General features: G+C 36.2%; 2 protein-coding genes across 2 annotated transcripts; one reads left to right on the top strand and one right to left on the bottom strand.

The window, feature by feature from the left end:
• Positions 1 to 2,548: 2,548 nt before the first annotated feature.
• Positions 2,549 to 4,734, top strand: LOC137966596 (pentatricopeptide repeat-containing protein At2g37310). The gene has a single exon (XM_068813270.1). It carries the CDS (start codon positions 2,561 to 2,563, stop codon positions 4,559 to 4,561), a length of 2,001 nt encoding a protein of 666 aa, XP_068669371.1. The 5' UTR covers positions 2,549 to 2,560; the 3' UTR covers positions 4,562 to 4,734.
• A 2,012-nt stretch (positions 4,735 to 6,746) lies between these two features.
• LOC137965376 (E3 ubiquitin-protein ligase SGR9, amyloplastic-like) lies at positions 6,747 to 7,589 on the bottom strand. Its single transcript, XM_068811675.1, has one exon. The coding sequence runs from the start codon at positions 7,587 to 7,589 to the stop codon at positions 6,747 to 6,749; it is 843 nt and encodes a 280-aa protein (XP_068667776.1).
• Positions 7,590 to 12,131: the final 4,542 nt, after the last annotated feature.

Below are 12,131 nucleotides of genomic sequence, written 5' to 3'. Positions count from 1 at the left end.
TGAATCAGCCAGATGAAGCGGTTGCAGGGCTTCGAACCTTTAGACGAATTTTTTTTTGTTTTTGCATCTCCTGCACCTCCCTCTCTCGGTCTTTTCCTTCTCTCATCACTTTTTCCTCCTCGAATATTTTCCTCCGGCTCTTTGCGGCCATCTCCGTTCTCTCTACTCCCTCTCGCTTCTCCCTTCTCCCTCTCGGCCTCCCTTTCCCTTCTCCCTTTCTCCCCCTCGCACTCGGCTTCCCGCTCTCTTCTCCCTCTCTCCTATCCCTCTTGGCCTCCCACTCCCTTCACCTTGTCGCTACTCTCTTTTCCCCCAAAATACCTTTCAATTTCGATTTCACCCATTTCGATTTCAATTTTCTTCAATTTTTGACATTTCGGTGTCGATTTCTTCTATTCTACTTTGATTCGGCTTCGATTTCACCCTTCAGCTTTGGATTTCCCCAAATTTCAGAAGGTAAGCCTAAACCCTAATTTTTTCGATTAATTTAGTGATGTATTTGATTTAATTTTAATTTTTGTGCGTAATATGGAGATTTAGGGTTAGGGTTTATGGTTCAATTTCGTCTTTATAGGGTTTAATTTCGGGATTAGGGTTAGGGTTTAGTGTATTTAGGGTTTAGTGCTTGATATTGAAGGTTTAGGGTTTAGTGTATTTAGGGTTTAGTGCTTGATATTGAAGGGTTTAGGGTTTAGTGTTTATTTTTAGGGTTTCGATTTTTTTTTTTAAATTAGGGTTCTCAATTTTGGGGTGATAAGGTTTAGGGTTTAGGGTTTGGGGCTTTTAGGGGTTTTAATATCTATGGTTTAGGGTTTAGGTTATGGAATTAGGGTTGAGGGTTTAAGGTAATTTTTTTAGGGTTTAGAGTTTGGGGGTGTTTAGTCTAGTTCAAACAAAGTTGAGTCGCCTATATCGACGTCCATGAGCCAATGAAACTCGACCCCCATCACTAACGAGGTATAGTTCGTAGTGACTACAAAGTCATATGGGGCTCTACTAGGGGTGTTTGGTGAATTTGAACTTGATGTGTGTTTGTTTTTGCATTGTTTAGTGTATCTGTAATCGAAATTATTTGATTAATTTTGGAATATTTTAGAATGTTGTTGAAATTTTTTGAAGTGCTATAAAATGATTTTGCCATGTAGTGAGGAGATTCGGGTGTTATAAATATCCACCACATGGTATTTTCTTTTTATGGTTTTTGTTTTCGTGACTGGTAATGGTTGTTTGATAAAGTTTTGAATCGGAATGACATGATTCAGATGACGAGTTCGGTGGAGGAGGTGATGGGGTCCAATTAGGTGCAACAGATGATACAGACAGCGATAATAACGATGGTCTTGTGGAGAAGATATCCAATCAAAAAACTTTTAGAGGCAACATGCATTAGAATCCACAATAGCTACACAATTTCGAGATGACATAGCGACTTGCATGTGGAATGATAAATGATGATTGTATCTTATTGCTTTTGAACATATGTTGTTCTAATGTACTAAACTTGTAATTTGATGATTTTAATACTAAAAGCACGAACTCATTATTAGAATAATCTTTCTTAGGTTATTAATGAAGTTGTATATTTATTTATATATTATTTTATTAAATTTTAATACTATATTAAACTAGATATTTAAGTCTGGTAAATAAAATATAGTTACAATATGCATTTGATCAATTAATTATTTTCAATTTTGTGGAAATATATTATTAATTAATACCACGTAAAAAACCATCTTCTGTTATTAATAAAATAATTCTTTATTTATTTATTTTATTTATTTTTTAATTATTGTATTATATTAGTGATTTAATAGTGGTAATTAAGATATTGTTAAATCAAACATTTGATCAATTATTTTGGTTTAATTAAACTATTTTTATTTAATAAAATCAATGGTTTTAAATTTAATGGAAACATATTATTAATTAATAATACGTACAAATATATAGTGTTTTAAAGTTATGATTAGATCAAATTTTCTTGTTTAATCATTCATTTTTAGGTTAAAGTATATCATATGTTATCAATAAATTAATAATTGAACTTATTATATTTGTTTTTGTTATTTATAAGTTATTTATTTATTTTTTATAATTAATCATATGCGTATTTCATTGGTTCACGTAATTATTATATTAATGTATAATAAAATGCAATCATTAAATAATATAATATCTAATTCAATTAATTAGTATATTAATATATTTTAATTATACATTAAATTACTTATTCATGTAATAATAATGTATATTTTACCTAATTTGGGGTTTCAAGATTATATTTTAATTAAATATATTATTAGGGTTTAAGGATTCTCTTGTTTTTTATATTTTTCTTATTTTAGGACTCTAATACTAGAAACTATTTTCTAATATATACGAAGATGTCCGCAGTAACACCAAGTTTGAAGATATGTTAATGTATTCGAATGAAATAAATTTGAATTAAGAGATATAAAGATAACTTCAAATTTTCGTCTCGTTGACTAACCCCCCTAGATATCGCACCCATGTCGTAGCCGTACTGTTCACCCACGATGCACCGTCTTTCGCTTGGATGACACAACTTCAGTTCCAAGCGTCTCTCGCGACCAATGGCACTCTCAGAGTCGCCCTCGCTGCTTTAACCAAACAAGACTACCCCATAAACTGTCAAGCTTGCGGCCACTTCATCCAGTATTGCTCCGACCACCACCTCATCTCGCCGGCAAAGCAGATACACACCCGACTACTCCTTCTCAATGTCATTCCAGATAACTTCCTTGGGTCGAAGCTCCTTTCGTTTTACGCCAGGTCTGGCAATATACCTGCAGCACGACGTCTGTTCGATGATATTCCCCGTAAAAGTACATTCTCCTTTAATGCCATGCTGTTTGCTTACTCCCACCATGACAGACACATTGATGCAATTAAGCTATTCTACTTGATGACCGCCGTAACACTGACTGTCAAACCAGACAATTTCAGTTTGACTTCGATTTTGAAGTCCCTCTCATCTCATAAATGGCCTTTTCTGCGAACCAGTTTAGGGAAAGAGATTCAGGCATTCTCTGTTCGACATGGATTTGACTGTGATGTATTTGTTTCCAATGCTCTGGTCACATTTTACACTCGGACTAGTGAGCTCAGTTTGGCCAGAAAGGTTTTTGATGCTATACATGTGAAGGATATTGTGTCTTGGAATGCAATGATATGTGGGTACTCACAGAGTGGTGAATGGGAGTTATGTCTAAGATTGTATGAGGAAATGACAAAGGAAACAAGTTTGTTACCCAATGGTATTACGGTTGTGGGTATTCTACAGGCATGTTCACAATTGAAGGATTTGATGTTTGGAATGGAAGTACATAAGTTTGCGATTGAAAATGGAATTGAGATGGATGCCTCAGTTTGGAATGCATTAATTGGGTTCTACGCTAAATGTGGCAGCTTAGGTTATGCGAGAGAATTATTTAATGAGATGAATGAGAGAGATGGAGTAACATATGGTGCAATGATTTCTGGGTATATGAATTATGGGTGTGTTAAGGAAGGAATGGATTTGTTTAGAGAGATGGGAAAAACAGATCTGAGTACTTGGAATGCTGTGCTTTCAGGTTTGGTCCAGAATGGTTGTTACACTGATGTTGTTGGTCTTCTCATGCAAATGCAGACTGAGGGTTTTCGTCCAAATTCTGTTACACTTGCAAGTGTTCTTCCGACCTTTTCATACTTTTCAAATTTGATAGGCGGTAAACAGATACACTGTTATGCAATAAGAAATGATTATGATAGAAATATTTACATCAGAACTGCATTGATTGATGTTTATGCAAAATGTGGTTTCCTTGAAGGGGCACGACTGGTTTTCTTGGGGGTGACAATTAGAAGTGTTATTGTCTGGACAGCAATAATTTCTGCTTACGCGGCCCATGGTGACGCTGATGCAGCTCTATACTATTTTAGCAAGATGCTTATGGGTGGTATCCACCCAGATCCTGTCACGTTTACTGCAGTATTGGCGGCTTGTGCCCATGTTGGTGCAGTAGTAGAGGCTCAAAGGATCTTTGACAGTATGTCCTTTTATGGAGTTGAGTCAACAGTTGAGCATTATGCATGTTTTGTAGGAACCCTTAGCCGTGCTGGGATGCTTTCTGAAGCTGTGGACATGGTCTCTAAGATGCCTGTTGAACCAAATGCAAAGGTGTGGGGAGCTCTACTTAATGGTGCAGCAATTACTTGTGATGTACAAGTTGGAAAGTATGCTTATGATCACCTACTAGAGATTGAACCCAAGAACACAGGGAACTATATTATTTTTGCCAATATACTTGCACGAGCGGGAAAATGGGAAGAGGCTGAAAAGGTTAGGGATAAGATGAAGAGTATGGACTTGAATAAAGTCCCAGGCTGTAGCTGGATTGAAACCACTTATGGTATGATGAGCTTTATGGCCAGTGATACATTTAACTGGAAGTCAGAGGAGATCTATGAGATTTTAGACAGTTTATTGGGGTTGATGAGAGAAGAGGGTTATGTATCTAACGTGGAATGTGTTGACGAGATCTTTTTCACTTAGATGTGAAGGTCATATTTAGAAGTTTTGAGCAGCAACATTGTGTCAAGTTGATCGTCTAAACCGAATGGCGCTACCACTCTAACCCATGTGGTGGTGATCACCGGAGCTAGGTAGCTTCTGAAGATTGTTTCTATTAAACAAAATGAAGCTTACCATGGGCCTCATCAGCTCAACATGCTCTATTGGCTATATGATTTCCTCTATTTCACTAAGGGTCTGTTTGGAACCCTTAGAAAAGAAAAAAAAAAGAAAAAAATGAGAATTTGATCATTATTATTCCAAAAAATAGTTAGTGAGAATGAGATAATGATCAAATTCTCATTTTCTTTTCTTTTCTTTTCCATGGGGTTCCAAATAGACCCTAAGAATGACTTAAATTCTCCAGTTCTAACAATTTAAGGTCAATAATTACTCTCACTCACTTTATTCCGACTGGGACGCGAGATGCTTTATCATTCATGGATATGTTATTGATTTTGGCAGGAGATTTGTTAATTAAGGACTTGATGTCTTAACATGTTACTTTGAGGACAATCTGATTGAAGGAAGAGAGTGATGGAAAACTATTGTTGGGTAGGTCAGCAGCATGTACTGGATACTGTTTTTGTTTATTTACAAGCCTGTGCTGCATCAAAGAAGTGATGGGGATTTTTCAAAGTATATTCATTCTGCATTTCTCTTTAGAATTTAAAAAAAAGAATATTAAACCTTTTCGTTGCAAAGAACAGAAGCCTTCATTTTTCAAGAAATTTTTTTGCAGCCATTTGGGTAGAGGGTTACACTTGTTAGATTCACTGCTGTTCTCAAACATTGTCTGGGATAGGACAATGAGGTGAGAGGATTTGTTGATACTGGACAGGTTCAAATGGAGGTTCATATCATCAAGTGAACTGCTTAATTATCATTCAGAAACGAAGGCAACTGGTTCCTGATTGAAATTTCTCATTGATATCATTTATTTTGGTTCACTTTTTCAAAAAAATATTTGTATTTCTGCAAGTATGACCTTGACAGGTCCCTGTTGTAAAGCACTTCATATTGTGGAGAATTTGAGCACTTAGTTTTAGTAATTGTGATTTTATAGATGTCCTTCATGAAACTATATCTAGGAGCTTCCCCAGTTGCTGTTTGTTAATAAGACAGACAAAAAGCACTACATTTGCTGGCTAATTTAAATATTCAAACATGAAATACAATGAATCTCTACTTTTTTTATTGTAAACATGATTTCAATTTCTAAAATTAGAAAGGTCCAGATCATCGAAATCGATCAATGGTTGAGATTGGAAGGTCCAGATCATCTAAATCAATCAATGGTCGAGATTGAAAGAACTAGATCACTAGTTGATCGATGATCGAAGTCAAACTTCTCAAAAGGCAAAGTATGAAGATTTAATTAAAGGGTCAATCAAAGGTGAAAACCATGGTTTCGATCAAAATCAGGGTTGATTAGAGGTCAAGATAAGGTAGATTGTGTGGAGCCACAACTAAGATCAAATCAAAAGATGGTACTACCTAAGCACCACCTAATTGTTACATAAACAACAAGGTGGCAAAAGGTGGCAAAAAAAAGTGACACTTAGGTGACATATGGAAATGTGGGAAGGGGTCCACCTTAAAAGGTGGCAAATGAGTCTTGCTATTTGGCCCTCTCCCTTTGTATGTTTACTTAGTCAAGGGGTGAAACAAGGGAGGCGGTAGTTGAACCACCTTCACCACCTTATAAATAGCGGTTTATTCAATTTTTTTGCTCATATTTTGTTCCTATTTTTGAAGTCATTGAACATAATATAAGGTAAAATTTTCTCATTAAATATCTAGTGGATGCTAGCTACAAATCGAACCTAATCGATCAAGGAAGTTTTAACAGATCCTTCAGAGTAAACAAAGTTCAAACCAAGTTCGTGTATAGAAGTCGATATCAGAGGATTATATGGGAGGTTTAACTTTTTTTTTTTTGTTATTATAATTACGGTTGTGCCATTTTGTGTTTTCATATCTGACATTTATATAAATCGAATTTATTAGACATAATGCAAATACCACCCTTAAATATCCTATGGGCTTGAAGAAAAAGCCCGCAGTGCCCATGCTCCTTTGTAGCGTTGAAATTCTTAAGAGGCTTCAAAAGGATTCACAGGAAGCCCAATTTATTTCAAAATGGGCGTAAACCATAAGAGCCCAGTTAATAAGCCCTCCTAGAAAAGTAATCTTCGCATAGATTTAATTTATTCCGGGCAACAACAAGCTTCCACAGCCGTTGGATCTCGCAGAAAACATCATCCGTCGGCAGCTCCAGCCTACAATACGGACACGTGTTATTCTTCCTCAGCCACCGCGCAATACAGAACCAGTGAAACACGTGCGAGCAAGGCAGCTCGCACGCTTCCGTCAGTTCCTCCTTGCATATCACACACTCCCGCCCGGCGGCGGCTGCGCCCACAGGGCTCTCACCAATCGACACCACAACCGACGCCGCCGCTCTCCCCTCTCCTTTCTCCCTCCCATCTCCTGCCGCCTCGATAAACCGCCGGCATTTCATGGCTGCGTCGACGTACGGGCCCACCACCGCCCACTCACCAAACCCGAGGCCAGAAAATCTCAGCGCCTCCTTAGCTACGTGGTCCGCCACAGCGACCCGCCAATCTGAAGCTTCGGCGAGTCTCAGTCGTTCGGAGTCGGATAACTGACAGAGAGTATATAACAGCAGTCCAGCGTCGTAGTCTCGTGCGCCGCCAAGCGCCCCGGCCTGGTGGGCGTGCCTGTGATCGTCGGACAAGTGACGGGTGATTGTTTGGAGGGATCTCAAGAGGAGGCGAGCAATGAGGTGGGTTTTTTGGGGGAGGGAGAGGGAGTCGATGTAACGAAGAGTGAGCTGGAAGCGAGGAGGAGAGAGGAGGAGGGCACAGAGGCGGTGGACTTGGAAGAGGGAGTCGGAGGCGAGAGTGCGTGTGAGGTTACAAAACTGGGTGGGATTTAGCGTGAGGAGAGCTGCGAGTATGGCTTCGCTGCAGTTTGCTTCGTCCATTGGGGGAGGGAGTAGCAGAAGACGTGCGGGTTTTAGTGAGACGAAGCTTGAAATGGAAAAATTTTTACTTAAGAGAAGATGTGGTGGAGAGGATGGGAATAAATGGATACAAACGGTGTGGTTTTGTCCGCATGCACGTGTCTGCTTCGTGCACGTTGGCATGTCAATCGTTCATCGTTGACTTGGGGACTCGAGTGGCCTCACGATATCTTTCTTCTTCTTTCTTCATTTCTTGCCCAGGCAATAACACAGACTCCAGTCACTCCACTGCTTCATCTTCCTTATGAGGACTTCTCAGCCCGAATCACAGAAGAGAGTTCGACATCTCATTATTACGGAAATAACCTCACGACGCTCGTTTCGTTGAGAGATTTGATGTGAGAGTCGACGACGCGACTGTCATGAAAAAATGCCATGCAGCAGCAGATTCAGTGCTCGCGTTCCCTGTTCCCTTTTCTGGGTTTGGTGGAAATGCCGGCCAGTAGCCATCGTCCAAATGTGAGACGGATGATATTAGTACTGCTGTGGAGAAGGTGATGAAATGATTAGAGGAGGAAAGAAAAGACGAGGAACGTGGAAAACTAGTCTTGGGATCTGATTTGTTGAAGTCGAAGAGCTGCTTTTTAAGCTCCGGATGTCTGCCTTGTGTTTCCGAAGCCTAATCGGGATTGGGTTTGAGAAGGGAACGTGAAAGAGAATGCAGAGAAGACTTTCTTACTTTCTTTCACCGGAGTGAGTGCCACTTTTTGTTACCTAGGGATCATCTACGGTGAGTACACGGTGGAGCCGGTAGAGGAGACTCTTTGTTTCCTTTCTACCGTGTTAAATTTTTGTTTCCTTTCTACCATGTTAAATTTGGGTCGAAGGCTCTATCCCAAAATGATTAGTCACTTAAAAAAAAAAAATTTCAACTAATAAACTCAAAAAATTTGTATCCACTAATCCATAAGGAACTATTTTTTAACACTCCCCCTTACGTATAGGTCTGCTCTCTTTTGTGGCTCTACAAGTGGATAATTTAGGTGGAGGCCCACATACTGAGTGGCTTGCTATGATACCATGTTAAATTAGGTCCAAGGCATTATCCTAAAATGACTAACCATTTAGGAAACTTTTTTTCCCAACTAATAAATACAAGATCTTTATACTCATTAATGTATGTGGAACAATCCTTTAACACTCCTCCTCACGTGTAGGCACATGGATAATTTGAGTGGAGGCCCTCACGTGGTGGCATGTAGATAATTTTGGGTGGATGCCCACATATGACCTTCTTCTGATACCATGTTAAATTGGAATAGTCTCACATAGATTAATAAGTACAAATATCTTAAATTTATTAGTTTGAAAATAAGCTTCCTAAGTTTGGCTAGTTATTTTAGGATGAATCTTGGACCCAATCTTATATGGTATTAGAGTAGGTACTCATAAAAAGGTTTTCTCAGTTGGCTAATCATTTTGGGATGTGCCCTGGACCAACTTTACACCTCCGTTCCTTACATTTCAATGATACGAAGATGAATGATACATCAAAATTTCTTAAAGGCAATGCAGTAGATGATCTCTTCATGTTACATAGTGACACAAGATTAGGATAAATTTGGAACATAGAAAGAGGAGAAAAGAAAACGAAGAGAAAAATAAAAGAATTTTTTTTTCTTGTTTGGATGTCCATGAAAAATGAGAGAGAAAATGGAAGAAAAATAAGTTTTTCATGTTTGGATACTCATGAAAAATGAAAAAAAAAAAAAAATTATTATGAAAGGTAAACCTAAAAAAGACAAGTTTATCGTTCTAGGGTTTTGCAAATAGATCTCTACCCTAACTATGTAAATTATGTTGTGTGCATTATTATTTAATTCTTCATTCAGATTTATTAGTGAGTCTAATTCAAGGGATTAATCATGCTTAATGCTGCATTTCAAACGCTCATCATTTTTCTTTTTTAAGAAAATCCAAAACCATTAAGAAGCTCAAATTTTGGATGAAGCCATTGTGGAGTTATTTTAGGCTGTGTTTGGCATTGCTTTATAAATAGATGCTAGCGCTTATTAATTGAATATAATATTTTTGATAAGTTATTTTTTATATAAAAGCATGTTTATAAATCATAAATAAATAAATATTTTTTATTAAAATTGTTTGACATAAGCTTGTCTAAAAAGCTCGATTTTAAAGTATATTAATTACTATAATATCTTATTAATTAGTATATGAATATATTTTAATTCTATATTAAATTATTTATTAGGGTAGTAACCATGTTTGTTTAGGTTAATTTGGTATTTAGGTATATATGTTCTATTTAAGTATATTATTACAAGTTACTAATTTTCTTGTTTTGGTTATATTTTTCATTTTGGGGCACTAACACTAGAAATTGTTTTCTAGTCCACTTGAACTAGTCCTCATTAACACCCAACTTGAAGTTGAAATTTAATTAAATCATTCGCTTGAATTTGAATTTGAACTTGAAGTAGATGTAAATGATGATACCCCTCCCAAGAGTGAAAGTGAATCACTTATTGGTGTTAGTGTGGTAGATATGAAGTTTACTAGAAAACACTTTCCTGTGTTAGTGACCAAAATGAAAAATATAGTGTAAACAAAGGGGGGGGGGGGGGGGGGGGGGGTTAGTCAACAAACTGGAAATTTGAAGTTCATCTTCATCTTCATCTTATGCATCTACATGATCTTCATCTTCGAAATGGGTGTTAGTGTGGACAAGTTCATGTCCACTGGAAAACAATTTCAGTCTTAGTGCCCCCAAATGAGGAAAACGCAGAAAAGGAGAGAATTAGTAACTTGTAAAGTATACTTAATTAAAATATAATACTTAAATATTAAATTAGGTAAAATAAACATTATTACTACACGAATAACTAAATTTTAATGTATAACTAAAATATATTAATTTAATTATATATTATATTAGTTAAAGATTACTGTTTATTGTACATTAATACTTTAATTACGTGAGTCAATTAACTGTGCACATGATTAATCATAAAAAATAAATAAATATTGTTAAAAATAACATAAACGAATATAATACATTTAGTTATTAATTTATTGATAATATATGGTGTTCTTTAAAAATCGATGCCTAATAGAAGTAGAAATTAAGCAATCGATGCCTAAATGTCAAAATTGAAGAAAATCAAAATCGAAATGGGAAAATCAAACAAAATTGGAAGGTATTTTGGGGGAAGGAGAATAGTGAGAGAGAGAAGGGAGTGGGACGGTGAAATGGAGAAGAGAGAGAAGAAAGGGAGGTCGAGAGGGATAAGAGAGAGGGAGAAGTGACAAAGAAAAACGAAGAGCGAGTCCGAGAGAAGAGAGGGAGGCACGGAGACGAGAGAGAAAAACGAAGAGCGAGTTTGAGAGAAGACCGAGAGACGGAGGTCGGAGATGAGAGGGAGCAGAGACGGAGGTTGGAGAGGAGAGTCTGAAAGAAGAGAGGGAGCAGAGACGTCGGGGGCATAGGGATACGAGAGAGAGGGTGCAGGAGAGAGGGAGGAAAAAATGGAAATGAGGACATGCTAGAGAGGGGGGTGCGAGGAGGGAGGAAAAAAAAAAGTCGCAACGCGCGTCCATCATCTGGAAGAATAGGAAAAAGGGTAGAAAACCAAATGAATTTTTTTATAACGTGGAGATGAAGTCCCACTTCATCCCCAACATCCAGATGAAATGTCATCTGCTCTCCACTAACGACGTAAATTGATGAAGGGTGTAATGCGATTGATCTTCATCTCGGACTTCAAGTTGACTAACCCCCCCAAGGGAATGAGTTACTTTTTATAATATATCTAAACAGATAATTAACCTAAACAAACATGGTTACTACCCTAATAAGTAATTTAATGTAGTATTAAAATATATTAACTAAATAAAATATGTCTTTAATAAATTAAGATAGATTGTTGTTTAGTCTAAATTAATACAATAATTACATGTGAAAATTAACTGTGCACTAATTAATTATAAAAAATAGATAAAGAAAAAGTAAAAAAATAATAGTAATGAATATAATAAATAAATTTATAAATAACATAAGATAAAAATTTATGTAATATAAATTAATAATATATTTTTAAAAAATAAAAAATTATTATTTTAATTAATTATAAAAACAGAATAATTAAAAAATACTTGATTAAATGCCTATGTTAACAATATTTTAATTATCACTCTTAAATATCTAATTTAATATAGTGATAAAAATAATTAATATAATAAGTAAAATATAATATTTTGTTAATAACACAAGATAGATTTTTACGTAGTATAAATTAATAATATATTTCCAAAAAACTAAAAATATTAGTATAATTAATTATTAAAAAATAAAATAATTAAAAAAATACTTGATCAAATGTTTACTTTAACAATATTTTAATTATCACTATTAAATCACTAATTTAATATAATATAAATTAATAACGATGCGAGGGAGGCTGAGAGCGAGAGGGTAGGAGAGAGCGTCAACGCGAGGGAAAGTGGATGAGCCAAGATTTTGATGGGAATCCTGATTCACCCACT

The sequence above is a fragment of the Aristolochia californica genome, unplaced genomic scaffold (genome assembly GCF_029961685.1).
Source record: "Aristolochia californica isolate CCGP_79_NKW_82.1479 unplaced genomic scaffold, dmAriCali1.0.hap1 SCAF_5, whole genome shotgun sequence".
Classification (NCBI taxonomy): domain Eukaryota; kingdom Viridiplantae; phylum Streptophyta; class Magnoliopsida; order Piperales; family Aristolochiaceae; genus Aristolochia; species Aristolochia californica.
Note: the sequence above shows the minus strand (reverse complement) of the source record. Positions and strands in the feature narration are given on the sequence as shown.